This window comes from Barbatula barbatula (genome assembly GCF_947034865.1).
Source record: "Barbatula barbatula genome assembly, chromosome: 15".
In the NCBI taxonomy this organism is placed as follows: Eukaryota; Metazoa; Chordata; class Actinopteri; order Cypriniformes; family Nemacheilidae; genus Barbatula; species Barbatula barbatula.
Genome location: NC_136778.1, coordinates 9917415 through 9936571, shown reverse-complemented (window position 1 = coordinate 9936571; position 19157 = coordinate 9917415). Strand labels below are relative to the sequence as shown.

The 19157-nt window shown below is 38.9% G+C and overlaps 1 protein-coding gene across 1 annotated transcript in view; it reads left to right on the top strand.

The window, feature by feature from the left end:
* Positions 1 to 19157, top strand: part of LOC306904202 (nesprin-1-like) — a 75163-nt gene that overhangs the window by 54285 nt on the left and 1721 nt on the right. Inside the window, exons 75-103 of the mRNA XM_079473959.1 lie at positions 29 to 162; positions 268 to 472; positions 871 to 1053; positions 1199 to 1345; positions 1430 to 1584; positions 1662 to 1809; positions 2235 to 2329; positions 2424 to 2658; positions 3049 to 3243; positions 5014 to 5139; positions 5766 to 5921; positions 6952 to 7110; positions 7287 to 7453; positions 9236 to 9398; positions 11122 to 11309; positions 11838 to 11988; positions 13026 to 13208; positions 13303 to 13440; positions 13523 to 13714; positions 14005 to 14305; positions 14418 to 14486; positions 14826 to 14929; positions 15004 to 15130; positions 15287 to 15498; positions 15793 to 15993; positions 16072 to 16200; positions 17903 to 18115; positions 18243 to 18335; positions 18857 to 18915. Coding sequence (XP_079330085.1) covers positions 29 to 162; positions 268 to 472; positions 871 to 1053; positions 1199 to 1345; positions 1430 to 1584; positions 1662 to 1809; positions 2235 to 2329; positions 2424 to 2658; positions 3049 to 3243; positions 5014 to 5139; positions 5766 to 5921; positions 6952 to 7110; positions 7287 to 7453; positions 9236 to 9398; positions 11122 to 11309; positions 11838 to 11988; positions 13026 to 13208; positions 13303 to 13440; positions 13523 to 13714; positions 14005 to 14305; positions 14418 to 14486; positions 14826 to 14929; positions 15004 to 15130; positions 15287 to 15498; positions 15793 to 15993; positions 16072 to 16200; positions 17903 to 18115; positions 18243 to 18335; positions 18857 to 18915 — 4628 coding nt within the window. The remainder of the gene's footprint in view (positions 1 to 28; positions 163 to 267; positions 473 to 870; positions 1054 to 1198; positions 1346 to 1429; positions 1585 to 1661; positions 1810 to 2234; positions 2330 to 2423; positions 2659 to 3048; positions 3244 to 5013; positions 5140 to 5765; positions 5922 to 6951; positions 7111 to 7286; positions 7454 to 9235; positions 9399 to 11121; positions 11310 to 11837; positions 11989 to 13025; positions 13209 to 13302; positions 13441 to 13522; positions 13715 to 14004; positions 14306 to 14417; positions 14487 to 14825; positions 14930 to 15003; positions 15131 to 15286; positions 15499 to 15792; positions 15994 to 16071; positions 16201 to 17902; positions 18116 to 18242; positions 18336 to 18856; positions 18916 to 19157) is intronic.

Here is a 19157-nt window from a genome sequence, read left to right as displayed (position 1 = left end):
TACATGGCTTTGTGTGTGTGCTTTTTAGAGTTTACAAGATGAGCTTGAGAAACAGGAAAGCAGTTTACGAAAATTCGGCTCCATAACACAACAGCTGTTGAAGGACTGCCATCCATCAGTGAGTGAATTACTCAACACAGCACTTGGTGATGTCAACCTCAGGTGAGCATAGAACATTACTTTAACAACTAACTACCAATAACGTACAGATTAAGATCCTATACTAACTCAATAGAAATCATTGAACATCTGCTGGTGTGCCGTCAGGTGGAACACACTACTGGAGCAGATCTCAGATCAGCTGAGGAGCAGTAAAAACCTTCTACTGCTGTGGCAGCATTATAAAGCTCTTCATGCTCAAAGCAACACCGACATCCAGAAACTAGAGGAAGAGGTGGAACATCTACTCAAGAGCGCCACCAACAGGGACATCACTGAACAGGAGGTCAAGATCTGGTTGCATCAATGCACGGTGGGTTTAGAAAGCATTTGTATTTGTAAATGCTCATTAACTTGCATATTCACAAGTTAACACACTGTCGACTGTTTAATAAATGGGACATATACAAATGTTCTCATGTCATTCCAAACCTGTTTGACTTTATTTCGTGTGCAGAACAAAAAGGATGATGTTTCAATAAACGTTGATGCCTCAACAATGTTTGGGCCCCACTGACTTCCACTGTAGGGATACAAAACCACTGTGACAAATATCTTTGTGTTTCAAACCTAGACAGGTTTTAATAACACGAGGATGAATAAATAATTCATTTTTGAGTGAACTATCCATTTAACACAATATGAATTGTGCTTTTGTATTCGTAATTCTTTTTGTAAACGTGCACAAATGTTTCTCCGGCATTTCTGTAGGAGCTGATGAAGGCCGAGGGATCCTCAGAGTCTGTCATCCAGCAGCTGAACAAGTTTGCAGGGCAGCTGAGACAGCAGGTGGACCCCTCTGCCATGACAACCTTCCATACAGACCACCTGTCACTCACTGAGCGCTTGGCAACGGTTGGACACGCCCTCCAAAGACAGCAGTCTCTTTTAGAGGTAAGAGAGGAGTAAATAATTCAAAGCAAAATTGAACCTTTCCTCACAAACACCTTTTTGAACCACTGAACATTCAAAAATATATATTTAAAGCAAATGGGTTTTATTTTTTTTTAATAATTTAATTTTTCTTTCTTTCCTCTAGGGGGGTTTTAAGGACTATGAGAGGTTTAATGAGGAGGTATATTCTCTGAGCCACTGGGCAGAAGAAGCAGAGAAGGTTCTGAAGGAGCCAGACCCAGCTGAATCGCCTGATATATCAACTGTGCAGGAACACATGGGAAAACTTAAGGTGTTAAATAGTTTGATAAAATGACGTTGCATAAGCACCTCTGCACGCCGTCAATGTTCTTACAGGATAAATGCTTGTCCACAGAGCCAAATGTTGAAGCTGAGCAGTCTTTCACCTGACCTGGAACGCTTGAATCAGTTAGGTTATCAGCTTCCCCTCAATGATAATGAAATCAAGCGACTTCAGAACCTCAACAGGAGCTGGTCTTCCAACTCTGCACGTACAATAGAGCGATTCAGGTACACGGTTTCTATTTATCCTCAGTAGATCTTACTGTGAAAATCGCTAGATATTTATAATGTCTGTTTTGTCACAGTAAACTCCAAGCCCTGGTCCTGCAAAAACAGACCTACTTGGAGAAGTGTGATGCTTGGTTAAGCTTCCTCAGTCAAACCGAGGAAAAGCTGGGCGCTGAGATTTCCGGGAACTACCAGAGCTTGTTAGGACAGCAGAGAGAACATGAGGTATATGATAGACGTAATGATTTTATTATATTGCAATTTCAACTCGAAATGAATTCTTTCACCAGTTACTCTTCCTTGTGATATTTCAAACCTGTATGACTTTCGTTCTTCAGAAGAACACAAAAGACCATTTTTTTTAAGAACGTCTTTAAATAAATAGCATTGGTCCGCAATTTCTTTGTATGGACATAAAACCACTGAGGCATTTATCAAAAAATCTTCTGTCGTGATCCACAGAAACAAAATATTCATAGACAGGTTTTAAACCGACGTAAGGGTAAAAGAATGCTGAAAGAATTTGTATTATTTTTGGGTGAACTGTCCCTTACAAAGAATCAAAATATACAGTAGATTGTATGATATATTGGGTCATTGTCGAATCCTTCATTGTAGCTAATGACTGTAACTTTCTTTTTTATGAACAGTTGTTCCAAGCAGAAATGTTCAGTCGACAACAGATTCTCTCCTCTATCATCAGTGATGGACATCAGCTGTTAAATGAGGCACAGGTGGAAGACAGGTAACATTGCAGAACCTACAGTGATTTGTTATTGTTTACTGTATATTAACATTCCTGGAAATGACCGCCTCTTTTTTTGTTATCTAAACAACAGGGATGACTTTGGTCTGAAACTTGCACTACTTAGTAACCAGTGGCAAGGTGTGGTGAGGCGGGCCCAGCAAAGACGCGGGATTATTGACAGTCTCGTTCGCCAATGGCAGCGATACACAGAGCTGATAGGAAAGCTACGTCATTGGCTGCAAGAGATATCAGTAGAATCAGAAGATCAACAGCAGGGGTCAACGGTCGCACTACAGCAGATCCGAGGATTGTTAGATCACATACAGGTGAGCACATTGTTTATATTCTCAAAGAAAATATTGCAAAAATAGTATTTGAAGAGAATTATTCAACATCTACCAATGGCAGATGAATCGACACACCAAATATGTATATTTGTTTTTATATTTAGCATTATTGCCATATTTAATGAATGAATGAATGAATGGGATATTTTTTATATTAACTCATGTACATAATATTACTATATATAGAAATATACAATTTTGCCAGATAAAAAAGGTTGCAGGTGCAGACCCCAAAAAGCTTAACCAGACAGTTTTTCCCAGGTACACTGTCCCGTAAAATATATTGTAAACCACAGTAAAGTAGAAATAAAGCAGTAAACCCACCTGAAAGCCATTGCAAGTAAACTAAATGTCCTTCTCTCCATTTAGCTGAAGGAGCGTGTGCTTCAGAGGCAACAGGGCAGCTATATCTTAACAGTTGAGGCTGGGAGGCAGTTACTCCTGTGGGCAGATGCCAAAGCAGAGGCATTACTTCACACTGACCTCACTGATGTACAGGAGCACTGGAGGACCGCTAACATTCGCCTCGATGAAAGGAAGAAAGAACTGCTGTCTTTGCTAAGGGTGCGTTTTGAGATCATAGTTTACATAGTTTCAGACATGTTTATTAGGGGCTGTGTCAACCGAGGCGCTTTTACGCGTATGAAAACGGCCACTGCAGCGTTCTGCCCCAAGTTGAGCATTTTTCAACTCTGGGCGACCGGGACTGAGCATGGAAAAAATGCCAGCTGCTGCCGTTCTCAAAAAACGCGCCGTTTCCGTTGGAATCAATTGAAAAGACAGAAACGTCTCGGTGGAGACAGCCCTTAACTGTAAGTTCTGTGATGTATTTGCAGAAGGTTTTGCACATTTTTGGGTGTTTTCAGATTTACTTTATTGCTTCATTGATTCATTCAGTAGTTCATATCATTGGCAAAGTGCAAACAATAAATGCTGAGGCTATTGTTTTCTTACGTTAAGAAATCATTTCCAAATGGTTGCATACAGAATTATTATAGTTTTGTAATCAGTTTTATTAATATTTTGAATTAGCTATTTTCTTGTAATTTTGTTATGTGCTTTTGTTATTTTAATATTTATTTGTTTATTTTTTATGTTGCTATATAAAATTAAATTATTTTAGTATTTATTTAAGTTTAAATAGAAACTGCAAAAACCTTGGTTGCAAATGTCTAATTCTATTGTGTTTTGTTGGTTCAGTTCAATAGACTTCTTGGTGGCTTGTTTTACTGTATATAAGTATGATGACGTATGAATAGACATCTTGAATGACAAGCCGTTTCTTGTGGGAAAATCCTCATTGAAATATCATTTGTTACTAATTTTATAGCACAAGTTACTTATGCCACATATTTTTTAAGGCTATATCCATATTTAAACCTTTGGAAAGTTTGGAAGTGTTTGACATTCTCTTGCATTTTCCCCAAGAAATCAACAGCTATTTCTAGTAACTTAGTTTCTGATGTAACTGGAACAATAGCTTGCTTTTTTCTCTAGCTTTATTCGGAAATATTCTCTTTTCTTATATAAAATGTGGCATCACAATGCTTTTTTTTGTGGAACATTTTGCATTGTTATAATGCACAAACAGTTGAATATATACTGTTATAAACCGCAGCCAAAATGCTGCAAAGCTATACATCTTCATAGACCTTTATATTAAATTAAATGTACACAAAAAAACACTTTGCATCTGACCTTACAAATCAAACAGAGTCCAGCTTGCACAACAAGAGTGTATTGGTGCGAGTGTATATATGTGCATGCGTGGGGGGGGGGGGGTTGTTCAAGAGAGAGGAAGAGGAAGCTAGAGATGCGAAGGCGACCAAGATATCTTTAGTACTGTAGGAGACAGGACACATTTGACGCAGCACACTGTGGTACAGACGCAGGCAGGACAACATTTTGGGATTGTAAAAGAAAATGGCTTCCCTTTGCTCCGGCCTCTGGCTCTCTCTCTTCCTCTCTCATCCACCTTCTTCCGTTTTCTCGGATGCAGTGACGGATGGTACCTGACTGCTTTATATTTGCATAATAATGTCTCTCTCCTCAATCAGGGGACCTTGAACGTTTTACTCTGATCATATTTTAATGAAAACTTTGCTCATATATGTTTGCGTCACATCTCTTGCATCCAAAATTGTTGTTGCTGACGTGATTTCACAGTGAATTTCAGTCCGATTTGAGAATAAACAGGCATTTTGCATTACAGCATCATGATGACTATGCTAAGCATTAGTGTTATACTGTACATATCTATGTTGATGACTTCAAGGATGTGCTTTCTCTATATATGATGATTTATGTTTATGATTTATGTTTGTTTGTGTGTAGGACTGGGAGCAGTGTGAAAAAGGTATTGCTGCATCACACGAGAAGCTTAGAGATTTTAAGCAGAAGCTCTCTGTACCTTTACCCGATCACCATGAGGAGCTGCACACTGAACAGATCCGCTGCAAGGTACACGCGCGCACACACACACACACACAAATCTAACTCCACTTGTTTCCAGTGACCTTCTAAAGGATTGTCAATCTTCATATCTTTCATTTCATTTGTGTTTCAGCTTTGAAGAGAGGATTGGAGTTGAGAGTATTTATATAATATATATGTTGAGTCTGGAGTCTTTTTCTACGGTTATTTATGCTTTATTTGTATTATTGTAGTCTATTGCAGTCCGCTAATGCGTTCGATTTGCTTGCTTTTTGTAGTTTGCTGGCTGCGTGTGTGATGATGCACGTAGACTGATGAATTTTTTATCTGGAAAGGAGAGTTGATTTTTTATGTATGATGTTTCAAGGAGATGTGTGCAGTAGGAGCGGTTTGAGAGCCAATCAGATAGCGATGAGGTAAAATATCAGTAGTTTCTGTGACTTTTCCTGAGGGTAGGCAGTAGAGGTACATTATAGTGAACGTGTTACAACCCATCAGGTCAGCGCAGAGGTTTAGTAGAAAGTAGCTTTCTATTCTGCTCATTACTCTTCGGAAAACACACCATACACACTTCACATTTCATTTCAAAAGACAGTTTTGCATGCTGCTTCGTAATTTGATGGATGAACGTGTTCTCTGTATGTGTGTGATAGGAGCTAGAGGGCAGTATTGAAGGCTGGGCTGATGATGTAGCCGGGCTGTTTATACTGAGAGAGTCTCTCTCCACTGGCCTCAGTGCTGAAGACCTCACAGTCTTACAGGAGAGACTGGCATTACTGCAGAGACAGTGGGAGGAGACCTGTCACCAGGTACACACGCACAAACACACGATAGACACATGCCGTCACATGACCATTGACCACCATAGTAGGAAAAATTTGCTTAATTTAGGTAGGCAAACCGTTCTGAGGCACTTTTAACTACCATTGTAATTTTTCTTACTATGGTAGTCGGTCATGGCCGAGACTCTTTGGTTAGCATTCATCCTCTGTGTTCATCAGAACAAATACATTTATACAGATTTCAAACCACTCGAGGAAGAGTAAATGATGACCGATTTTCAGTTTTTGGGTGGACCTGCCCATTAATGGATTTGTCGTTTGGTGAAGTGTCGCAGCGTGCCGTGCAACATTCAATGTGGACGAAATAAAAAAATTGATTCTATTATCATTTTTCGTGTTGCTTACGGTGGAGACAGCATGAGAGAATTTCTACAAGATAAGATAACATTATACATTTTGTATCCATTTCCCCAAATTGGCCAAAAATATTGGCGAATTGGTGATTCAGTCATTTTTTAACAATTAAACAAATTTGTAGTTATGTTCCATTATGGCTTATGTTCATAAATAAAATTTCTCACCAATTTATTTGCTTAAATATAATACAGTTTTCAGGAATATGCACTTAATTTGGCCGAAAATATACTTAAAGGGATAGTTCACTCAAAAATAAAAGATTCCCTCGAGTTGTTGTTGATGAACACGGAGTAAGATATTGGGAAGAATGCTTGTAACCCAACAGTTCTTGGCCATCATTGACTATCATAGTAGGTAAAACTACATTGGAAGTTTGCTTTCCTACCTTCCTCAAAATATCTTCTTTTGTGTTCAATGTTTCCTACTGAACGAAGAAGGTGATTGAGACACGGCCTTAGTTATCAGTCATAATGCAAAACACACCAAAAGCTCTTAATAGGTTCTTGTTTGCCTGGTCTGGAAGCCTATAATAGGCAGAAATCCAGCAGTGTGCCCTGGACACTAATGTGTCATAGTAAGGAAGAAACATGATATTTCCTGTAAATCGCATGATGTTCATTGATCTCTGTCGTGTGTGCAGCTGTGTCTGCGCAGACAGCAGGTCAGTGAGAGACTAAACGAGTGGGCTGTGTTCAACGAGAAGAATAAAGAGCTGTGCGAGTGGCTCACCCACATGGAGAGCAAGGTCTCGCAGAACGGTGACATCAGGATTGAGGAGATGATCGAGAAACTCAGAAAGGTGATGCTGACTTCAAAACAGATCTGATATAGCAATAATACGTTGCGCTTGTGATATCACAGAAAGTGGTGTCTGTTTAATCTCATAAATAAATAAAAATATTGAATCTGCTAAGAAAGAAAAATGTCTATGCTCAGGAATTATTTGGCTGAATAAACCTTTGATCTTTTTTTCAGGACTATCAAGAAGAGATCTCAGTGGCCAAGGAGAACAAGCATCAGCTGGAGCAGATGGGGGAAAGACTGGCTCAGGCCAGCCATGAAAGCAAAGCAGCAGAAATCCAATACAAACTCAGCAAAGTCAATGAGCGCTGGCAGCATCTTCTTGACCTCATAGCAGCTCGGTGAGTCTCCCACTTACATTATATGTGATAAAGCGTACGGTGGGGAACCAATGTCCCTATTGTGCTGTATTTAAATATGTTTGAGTCGTAGCTTTACCACTTTTTTACATGGTGTCTTGTGTCTATGTTGCGTTTTGTTATTGTAGCAAAGTATCTATTAAAACGGGGGCCTAAACTGTAGAACTGTGTTATAGTAAAGTTGCTAATGGGTTGTGGCTGGAAGGGAAATATTTTGCATCAGGATCATAAACATGACACCATAGCGTCTCTGGGTATGACCGGTATAGTCGAGTTGCCTGCGGTCAAGACTAAAATGCTTCTCACGTGGGTGGTGTTCATTCCAATGTGGCCCATGTGCATTTCCCTCTCTCTCTCTCTCTCTCTCTCTCTCTCTCTCTCTCTCTCTCTCTCTCTCACTCACTCACTCATCATGTGTATGAAGACAGCTGTAGTCCTGTGTGTGAGTGCCGAGACCACTTGTCTCCAAGATCAGTCAGCTGTAAATAAATATTTTGTGATCAGAAAAAAAACATGTACACATGTTATTTCTAGTCATGTCCACCTCTCTACTTTATATTCTTTGTATTATAAGGCAAATAAACCTTTTAAAATAGACACCCACAGTGAGATTCCTGTCCACCGAGCAGCACATGCTAATGACTGTCATCTTATTTTAGACACAGCAGTATTTGTCACTCTCAGCTGCTCATGCCTGCACTTGAGAGCAGTTCACACACATACACACACGCACAGGGTTAGAGAAAGCCTGGACACTTGTTGGTCAGACGAAAGAGAAGGGGAATTTGGACAGTGTGGAAGTTTTTCTTTCTTTGGAGACCCTCGGTTGGGAAAACTTGGCCTTATGGTGCTGGATATGGGCACTGATAATATGGCAGGATGTCCGGGACAGGATTCAGATCTGCCAGAATGTGACTGCGATATTAACAGGCAGGAAAAATATTTATCCATGTTTTATTTGCGTATTTAAAACGTTACGTTTGTTTAGACTTATGTTGCATTTTTTTTCTGATCAAATGTCTGAATGGACATTTTCTTTAAAATAAGTTGTCTTGTCTAAATATGTGTTTTGTGTCATAACTTGCTCTATTCAAGCACGTTTTCTGTTTCTGCTGTATTAAAGATTACAGTGTGGCTCACTGGACCACTCACATACCAAAGTACATGAGGGCTTTATCTCACTAGGTCACATTCTATCTGCAACACACAGCACACGTTTCTATGAAAGTTAGTTGAAGTTAAAACCCATTCACTCTGCATCAGTGCGTATTGATCTAATCTGAGATGTGAAGCATGCTATGCTGGTTTGCGTGAGTATGTATGTGGCGCTGCTTTAAATCTGTGATTCTGTATTTTTAGGAATATGAAGGAAACACCAGTGGGTTAGAGTCTCTGTCTGCTTGTAATGTTGTATTACAATGCACACTTTATTATACACGTTATAACTTGCTTTTAGTTAAGATGTGTTTCAGTTAATGATATTTTATATGATAAATTTGTCCAATATTAAAATCCAGAGGTGACAGAGTAACTTCACAATGTAATATCGTGATTTTACTATGCAATAAATATACATCATAAACTTTAGTACAATGTTAAGTACCTTTTAACATACAAGAAATATTTACAGCTCACAGGCATTTTTATAAAGCTTATTTACAATATAATATGCATAGTGACATATCGCATTGTGTTTTTAGCGTGGACGTGTTATCTGATTGGTTGTTTCGGATGTTTTAAGTCTTGTGTCTCTGGGATCTGTAGGGTAAAGAAGTTAAAGGAGACTCTGGTGGCCGTGCAGCAGCTAGATAAGAACATGAGCAGTCTGCGCTCCTGGCTGGCACACATTGAGACTGAACTCTCGCGGCCCATCGTCTATGAGACCAGCGACTCTCATGAGATCCAAAGAAAACTCAGCCAGCAGCAGGTAACGCACACATGCACACAAAGAAGGACATTAACATTCATTTCAGGCGCATTATATTTTGTGCAAATAATAAAGGGAAAGACAAGTAACACTTAAACATTAAACTAATAACTGATAGGTTAGTGTTTTTTTAAGTCTGTTGAAGATTCTTCGGAAAAAATAAGAGCTCGATCCTCACTTCCCCCAGAAACATCTCGCTCTGCAGCAAAAAAACGAATGTTGCTGTCAAAGAGAACAAGTGTTGAGTAGTTTTCATTTAATTTAAAAACATTAATATACAATAAAATATTAATATAAATTAATATGAACATAAAATAAAGTTTTCTTTTATATACAACTCACTACCTAGACCACAGGCTCTCAAAGTTAACACTCAAGGGTCCAAATCTGAATTCTCGTCAACGTCAAAGGTCCGGTAAAATTGTTATTACAAAACTTGTTTCAATAAACTTTAAATTACTAAACAACAAATCAATTAAAGAGTTTATATACAAAAACCGATAATGTTCAAACTACGTTCATGTTCATATGCCCAGGCAGTCAATAACAGTGAGAGAATTTTCATTCGTTCAGTTGAATGTGCTGCTGTTTTCTGCTGTTCGCGGCATAGATATACGCAAGGAACGACGAGCGAAACCTTGTACAGTACCGGCAAATGTTTCTACTGCATGAAAGTTAAGGTTTATCCAAAATGTCTCTAATTGCTACGTGGTTTACCTGACAGAAGGAGTCGGTAAACACTGCAACACTGGTTTGTGCCTGTGGTGGAACTGTGTGAGTGTGTGTGCACGCGTTTACATACGTTTTTGTTTGAGAAGGGCTGACCTAGACCGATAACCAAATACAGACCAGAAGTTAACTTGGGGCACGTGCATCCGATGAAACCATAATTTGTTTGATTGTGAATCAGACTACACAACAAAACATGATTTTTTGGCAATGTTGTGTAGTACATCTTGTGTAACACATCTTTAAATCTTATTGCTTTATCAGAAGAAATCTAAAAGCTAAAATTAAATTACATTTTTGTTGTGGCGCTATCCACGACTACTGTATAAGAGTGCAGGAAACATGGCTATTGTAAAGAGGAAATGTTTTTTCCTGTGGAGTTTTTGAACGGATGATGCAACAGGATGAAACATACATTACAGTGCTTAACAAATGTATGAGACCACATTTAAGAATAAGGAGAAAACTAATATGTTTGAAATTGTTCAAAAACTTTTGTTAAAAAACATGTATAGTCATTTATTGGGCAAATAACAAACTGAAACTTTAGTCTTTATTTCCACATAAAAATAAACATTCGTCATATTTAGTTTGCCATTCTCTTGCATTCTTGCTGGCAGTCTTTTGTATGAACTTTTCCATCTCTATTATTGTTTATTTATTCACAGTAAGTAACAAAGTCCTTTACTCTTTTTTTGCCTTTCTTGATAACAACAATCATTTTATTTCAGCTTTAGAAATACTTCTGTGACTAAACACCTTACACATACTGGTAGATTAAACATCACAGAAACATAAAAAAGTATTTTGGTCCTGAACAGTATTTTAGGCTTACGGCAGCTGTGACACAAGACGTACATTGGGTGGTGGTCTAATACATTTGGTCAGCACCGTACCTGTAGAGATTAGTGTGATTTGTGCATGGCACCTTTTTAAACATGCATGCTCTGCTTTTCATATTGTCATCATGTGCACGTGTACCATGTTTGTACAGGATCTGCAGAGGGACATTGAGAAGCACAGCACAGGTGTGGCGTCCGTGTTGAATCTGTGTGAGGTGTTATTGCACGACTGTGACGCCTGTGCCACAGAGACAGACTGTGAATCCATCCAGCAGGCCACACGCAGCCTGGACCGTCGCTGGAGGAACATCTGTGCTATCGCTATGGAGAGGAGGCTCAAGTGAGTGTGTGGATAAAATGGATAGTGTACACGTTTTTGTTTCTGTGTACAATTATAAACACATGACAGAACAACAGTAAAGCAACTGTACTTAAAGAGACTTTGGTTTATGGAGTGTCCAACAACAAGTTTATGTATTTGAAGGTGTTTAAACACTTTTATTTTCTAAAATACTTCTTGACTGACTCTCAAATCATTCGTTCGGCAATTCATCTGTCTAATCCCCTCCTTTCTGTCAGCCTACTCTGATCTGACTGTTAGATGGTCTAGTCTGCTGTGATTTGACTACCGTGTACAGCATGGCAGTGTCACAAATGGAACGTAGGCGGGCATCACACCGAGTGACGCAAATATGACGCGGAACTTAAATTAGAAGGATAGACGACTAGTTCGCGTGATTCACTTTCAGCTTAACAACTCAGCAGACTGCTTACATTCACACACAGCCACATTACACACTGCACGGAATGAGGAATGAAATAAGGACTCCTAAAGAATCTGGGAACACAATTTGGTGCGTGCTTGCAGGATTGAGGAGACGTGGAGATTGTGGCAGAAGTTTCTGGATGATTACTCCCGTTTCGAAGAGTGGCTGAAGGTGTCTGAAAGGACAGCGGCTCTGCCCAACTCCTCTGGGGTGCTGTACACCGTCGCTAAAGAAGAGCTCAAGAAGTTTGAGGTGAGATCTATTCGATATTTTGATGAAACAGAATGAAAGATCTTTTCTAGGATTCAGTTATTGGCAGGCTGGGTCAGTGGGGTCCAACCTACATGTACCTCACTGCTGTCATCCGGTGGCAACAGTGCAATAAAATAGCACACTTCAACACGTGTGATAGTGTAATAAATAGGGATGTAACCATATTATCATGTTATCGCAATGGCAAAATTGTCTCAATATTATCACGCTCACATGACTGTATGAAACGATAGGTCTTCCTGTCCTAACATAGAAAATGTTCGAAAAAACAATGGTCTCAATTCAATTTAAGGTTTAATTCTCGCTACTAACAAACTTTTGCCTAAATAAACTCCTTATCTGGTGCTTATTAATAGTAAGAGGTAGTTGTTAGGTTAAGGTATTGTGTAGGACTAGGGATGTAGAATATGATCAGGCAGAATATGTACTTTATAAGTACTAATAAAAAGCAAATAGTTTATAGTGAGAATTGGTCACTAGTCCCTATACTAAAGTGTTACCAAAATAATAGATGCTACCTTTGGCAAGGTCCATCTGCTGCAATTCTTGTATTTTATAAAAGGGATTTTTTGGTCATTTTACCCATCTCATACTATAACTCATACCTCTAAGCAACAGTTATGATTAGAGGATAAAGAAAAGAGGATGCTTATGGCACGTTTCCAAGTCATCATGTTACATCCCTAGTAATACACTTTTCTATATTCCAATTTGTTAATTATAAAAAAAATTTATTCATCATTTTTATTCATGTCAAAAATGTCCCCTCCTCCTTCAAACGAAATCTCTCCTCTGAATGACATATGTCTCAGCCTGTGGGCGGGACTATACTGATGGTCCGCTGGCTTGGCTTCCAACAATCCAATCAATTTTCAAAGGTCAAAATCAACCCCCGCCCTTTTTCTAATTCAGATATACATCAGAAGAATACACTTTCACAACTTTAATGCTGACTAAGGCCCAGAAGACGTATATGGCACACCTGATCTTACAAACATTACGTCACCACATTGCAGGCATTTCAGAGACAGGTGCAGGAGTGTCTGACCCAGCTGGAGCTCATCAATAAGCAGTACAGACGACTGGCTCGTGAGAACCGGACAGATTCATCCTGCCGACTGCGACAAATGGTGCACGATGGGAACCGACGCTGGGACATCCTTCAAAGAAGAGTAGCCGCCATCTTGCGCAGACTTAAGGTGATGAATATAGACAAAGTTTATTCATTTATTTATTGAATTAAAATGGTAATAATTGACATGGAGTGACATTTGTCTGTGTTTTGTTTTGTAGCATTTCATCACTCAGCGAGAGGAGTTTGAGACAGCCAGAGATGGTATTCTGGTTTGGTTGACTGAAATGGACCTGCAGCTCACTAACATTGAGCATTTCTCAGAGTGTGACGTTCAGGCCAAGATCAAACAACTTAAGGTAAGCACCGTGCGTGTTTTTCTCTTTATTGCAATATGCAGTATGTGTATCTCTCACCCTTTGAAACCGATGGGCGTAACAGGCGTTCCAGAAGGAGATCAGTCTGAACATGGGGAAGATGGAGAGCGTGTTTGGTCAGGGTGAGGTACTGATGGAGAAGAGCGAACCTCTGGATGCTGCTGTCATAGAGGAGGAGCTGGATGAGTTGCAGAGATACTGTAAGGAGGTGTTTGGTCGGGTGGAGCGCTACTACAAGAAACTCACACGCCTGCCGGTGAGAAACATATTCGTGCACATAAATGCTACAAATTCAGGCATGCAAGCATCAAATTGGATGAAATTGAGAATTTTAATTGCTTGTTATCCATTTTAATTAAACTTAACTAACTTTATTTATGTATTGCTTTTAAAATAATTTTGATTTCAATATTTAATAAATAAATACAAATTAAATTACAAATATATATTAAAATAAATGAAACAATTAAGACATTTAATTAAATATTTTAAAACTCATTTTGAGTTTTTATTGTGTTTTGACTTGCTGTCCTGTATTTTACACAGCTGGTTGATGACGAGTGTGACGACTCTGATCAGGAATTCGAGTCAGATGACCTCTCAGACCTTCAGTGGGCTGAGGATGCCATCCCTCCTTCATCCAGCAGACCACCCTCAGCTGCCACAGCTCCTGCCCGCATGAACGGCTCAGGACGGGGCACACCCGCCAGCGTAGATTCCATCCCGCTGGAATGGGACCACGACTATGATCTTGACCCCATGGGCCATAACATGTCTGGAGAACAGGGAGGACAAAGCAAAGATGAGGATGAAGAGTTATTGTGTATCACCACTTCAGCACTTTCAGGTGAGCATCCTTACATGTCATAGAGGGATGTTAGCGTATTGGATGATTTCCTGGGTGTCCTGGGTGCTCAGTAGGTGGTGTCAGTAACTCTGTTGTGTATCTCTATTTGCAGAAGTAGTGATTCCTGAGAGCCCTGAGGCTTATATAAAAATAACAGAAAACACATTGAGGTCCTCCTCTGGTAGGCAGGAGTTATAATGTGTGGCATGCTAAATTAATGCTCAAGCCTGCATGATGAAGTGCACTAAATATCACATTCCATGAACTGCACTATAACATGAATTCTAAATACGTCAGTATCCCACGTTTGCAATAACCCAACTAAACATAGCATGAAACACAGTTATGCCAGCATGTAACACGTCATCCATTTTGCATGATGTTTTTTCCTCGTTTCAGTATCACTATTACAATATTTCAAATCATATGTTTGGATAAACTTCATTGATTCACTAACCGTAGTTACTGTGAAAAGGGTCATGTGACATTCTATATTAATCGGTGCATCATTTTAATGCAGGTGAAACAGCCCGATTATTAAATAATATGCTGGACACCAACCGTTACAGTCACCAGCAGACAGATGGCGCTATGTGTGGCCATGACACCTCTTACATGGGATATGTAAGTACAAAAGAAGATGAGTATTTGAGGTACAGTGCATTTAAACGGTGAAGTTTACTGTGTTTTTTGCTCAGATGCGGTTAATGGATGACTGCCGGGGCAGTCTAAAGGAGGTAAAGAGGATTGAAGGAGAGCTGGGGGAGGATGATGACAATCTGTCCGGAATCAGCAACCCTGATAACTCAGAAACACAGAGCACAGGTCAGTCTAGCTCTGAGACGCAGGCCACTGAGTCATTTCTGTATTTTAGAAGACCCAATGGACTCCAGATGAAATGTTGCCCAGTCACTCTATTAAAGTTTTTGTTCACTGAATTGAATCTTGCTATTGTGCAAAATGTTGTATTTGATCTCTCAGGTGTGATTGAGCGTTGGGAGCTGATCCAGGCCCAGACTGCCGACGCAGATCACAGACAGACGGAAGACCTGATGCTATGGCAACAGCTGACCTCTGACCTCAGTGCCATGGAGGCGTGGCTCAGCCGAGCTGAGACGGAGTTAGCAGAGCTGAGGGGGAGAGATCTCAGTACAGATATACATACTATTGAACAGAGGATTCGGAAATTAAAGGTTTATATCGCTTGATTCATAATGCATTTGTACCTATGGATATGTACTGTATTTTGCATACTGCACGTGCTGTGGTAAGATAAGTGTCACGTGTCTACAGTGTACACACACATAGACTATAGAGCTATAAACGGTCAGGATTTCATCATAACGAAAATAAACAAGAGGAAAGTCACCATCCCACTGACCCACATACACCTCTCAAGGCATCTGATACACCAGAGTTATTTTTACTCGCACAAACACGCGTGTACTGTGTATTCAATGAGCTGAAAGTGCACCTGTTCTCAACAGGACCTACTGAAGGCCATGGATTCCCATAAATCTAAAGTTTTGTCCATCAACTTAAGTAGCGTTGGACTCCTTCAGTCAGAATCTAAGGAGGGCCGGGACCTGAAAGACAGACTGAAAGATATGAACTCATCCTGGGATCGACTGGGAAAATCACTCAAGGAGTGGAGAACGGCTCTCCAAGATGCACTGATGCAATGCCAGGTATAGACACAGACGACACACCCAGAGACCTACAACCAGAAAGATGAATAAACACTTACATTGTGTGCTTTTCTAAAGGAGTTCCATGAGCTGAGCCATGGTCTTCTTCTCTGGCTGGAGAACATTGACCGCCGGAGGAATGAGATCGTCCCGATCGCATCAGGGCTAGATCGGCATACACTAAGGGCTCATTACAGAGCACTGAAGGTACCACTATCATACTTCTGTTCTTTATGAGTGTGTGCTTAGTGTTATTGTCTGAAGCTAAAACCATCCTTATGTAGCGTGCAAGTAATCTTAAATGATAGTACTTCAATAGTAGTACTGTATGTCAAATGTGCTTGGATGGTGTAATACTTTCAATTAGAGATGCACTGATGTGTACATTTTGGCCATAACAATAATCGATCGTTCTCTTCCGAAATATACAGTATCTAAATATTAATATAAAATTCCCTAAGACTGAAACAAAAGGCAAAAAGTGGACAACTGCTTTTATTTGAAAAGAAAAGTTCTCTTTTTCCCTTAAAAATCATGCACCAAGCCTACTTTACACTACTTAATGATTCTTTAAGCCTCAATGTTTTGCTAATAGCAGTAAATGTATGATCACGACAGAAAGACAGTACTGTACTGTATTTTAACTGAGCAGCATGCAGCTGAAGAAGTTTAGCCAGAGGAAATGACTTACGATGTATCGGATATAATATATATATACAGATAACATTAAATATAACCATTTATCTGCCGATACTAATATGGCCGATAATTTATCATGCACCCCTACTTTCAATGTGCTTTTAGATAATCAAAGTCGAAGTTAAAACAAAGTTCTGATCTAAAAATCAGTTCAGTAAACCACACTTCTAAAAAAATCACAGTTAGACAAATGATTCTATAAATAATCATTTCGTCTAAAATTTGAAATTCATGTTCTATAAGTCATAGTAAATTACAGTTCTAAAAGAGTTTCTTAAAAATCACAGTTAGACAAATGATTCTATAAATAATCATTTCGTCTAAAATTTGAAATTCATGTTCTATAAGTCATAGTAAATTACAGTTCTAAAAGAGTTTCTTAAAAATCACAGTTCTATAAAATATGATATCATTTATAGTTCTGAAAAATCAAGTTCAATAAGTCACAATTCTATTTATCAGTTCTATAAATCAAAGTTCTATATATCATTAGTTTTAAAAATCACAGTTTTAAAAATAATATTAATAAATTCATTTATAAGTCATATTTCTATAGGTAGTTTTAAATAATTTTTAAAACTGTTTTCTATAGATCCCAGTTCTTAAAATCCCAGTTCTACATATCAGTTCTAAAAACCACAATATTTTACTAAAATATATATTTTTAGATATATACGATTTTTGCGTAATAGTAAACTCTGTCTGTCAAAATGACTTGAGGCATCCAGGCTATCATGTGAATCTAAAAACTTCAAGTGTTATTTTTTATGAGCAGTTGTTATCTGGAAATATCTGACCTTGGAATGATGCAATTGGCCAATCAAGTATCCAAGCGCGCCATGTAATATATTAATTTATAAATCATTGTTCTAAAAATTCAAGTTGTACAAATCACAGTTCTAAAAATCGTTTTTTATATCATTCTATAAATCATGTTACAAAAATACATTCTAAAAATGATCATTCTGATTGCACAGATTTTTTTATAACTGTGACTTCTCAAACTAAGCTGTATAAACTTGCTCTCTTATTCACAATTCAATCATTTGTAAAAGAGCATAGTTCTGTAAATAAGTGCAGTTACATATCTATAAATAAACTCGGTTAATCACATTTCTATAAATTACAACTTTATAAAAGCCCACAGTTCTATAAATGACAATACAAACGTTTCATGTGCGCCACTCTAAACTACATTCTTTGTTCACAGCAAATCCAACGAGAGCTGATGGAAACGGAGCAGAAAGTGTACAGTCTGCAGGAGCTGTCAGTTCAGCTGCTGGTACAGGCACGTGGAAGTGAGTGTCTGGAGGCCCAGGAGAGGGTTCATGTCATCGGGAACCGCCTGCGACTGCTTCTGAAGGCTGTGAGCACTGACCTGGAGCTGCTAGAAAAACAACTCCAGCTTCATGGGGATAGACAGGTCAGTCTTAAAAGTTCAAACTTAAAAAGACTAACACTTGGGAATCACCCCCGGTGTTCATATTAAGTGATCAGTTTAGATCTTTCATTGCTCCGTTTTCTCAATTGACTGTTCATCAAACCTACAGGATGCGGCTGTCTGGTCTGTTACGGACGACAATGATACTTCTGGATCAGTAAATCCTGTTCCAGAGGTCGCCGTTTCCACTAAACAACAACCGGTAATGCTACTCCTCTCCCTTCGGTTTGATATTATTATTTTTGGCATGCTGTTAACATCACTGTTCCGAGGATGAGCTGATATCAGGGGAACTTTAGAAGAATTTTTTACAGTTTACTCCAGTTTAATATTGAAAACTAATAAAATCCCTCAAGTATTAGCTCACCAGCTCACCACCTCAACCCCCAGTAATGCTTTTATGTTTTTGACCCAGGAAGTAATGTACTTCTTGTGAAAGTTCTACAAGAAATACTGGCGTATCTTTCAGACAATTGTAAATTTGTTTTAGGTGTCTGTACTGGAACGCCAGATTTCTTGCATCTTGCAAGATTTTTTTTGTCATTGCTACTGGATTTTTTGCTGCCTCCTTTTGTTTTGTTCTTTACAGATTTGTTACTATATTGATCGCTTGGCTATATGTCTCTGCTTGTCACCACAAGCTTTGTCCTTATTTGCTGGGACTGAAACATTCTTTCTTTTCTTTTATCCCTCCCTACCTCCCTTTTGCTCATTGCACAACAGCTACGAGGCAAATGTAGTGTGTCAGAACCAGGATCCACAGCCAGACATCCACGCCACAGGTACCTGTCTCCTGGACTTTAGAATGCAGGGGGATGATGCAACTCGTTCCAGATCCATGTTGTCTGAACCATGGAAAATCTTTTTCGATCCATCATCTTTCTCCATTCTTGATGCCGAATGACAATATACAAATTTATTAAAGGGATAAGTTTCACAAAAAAGAAACTTCTGTCATAATTTACCCCCTTGTCATTTCATACCTGTATGACTTTATTTCTTCTGCAGAACACAAAAGATTTTT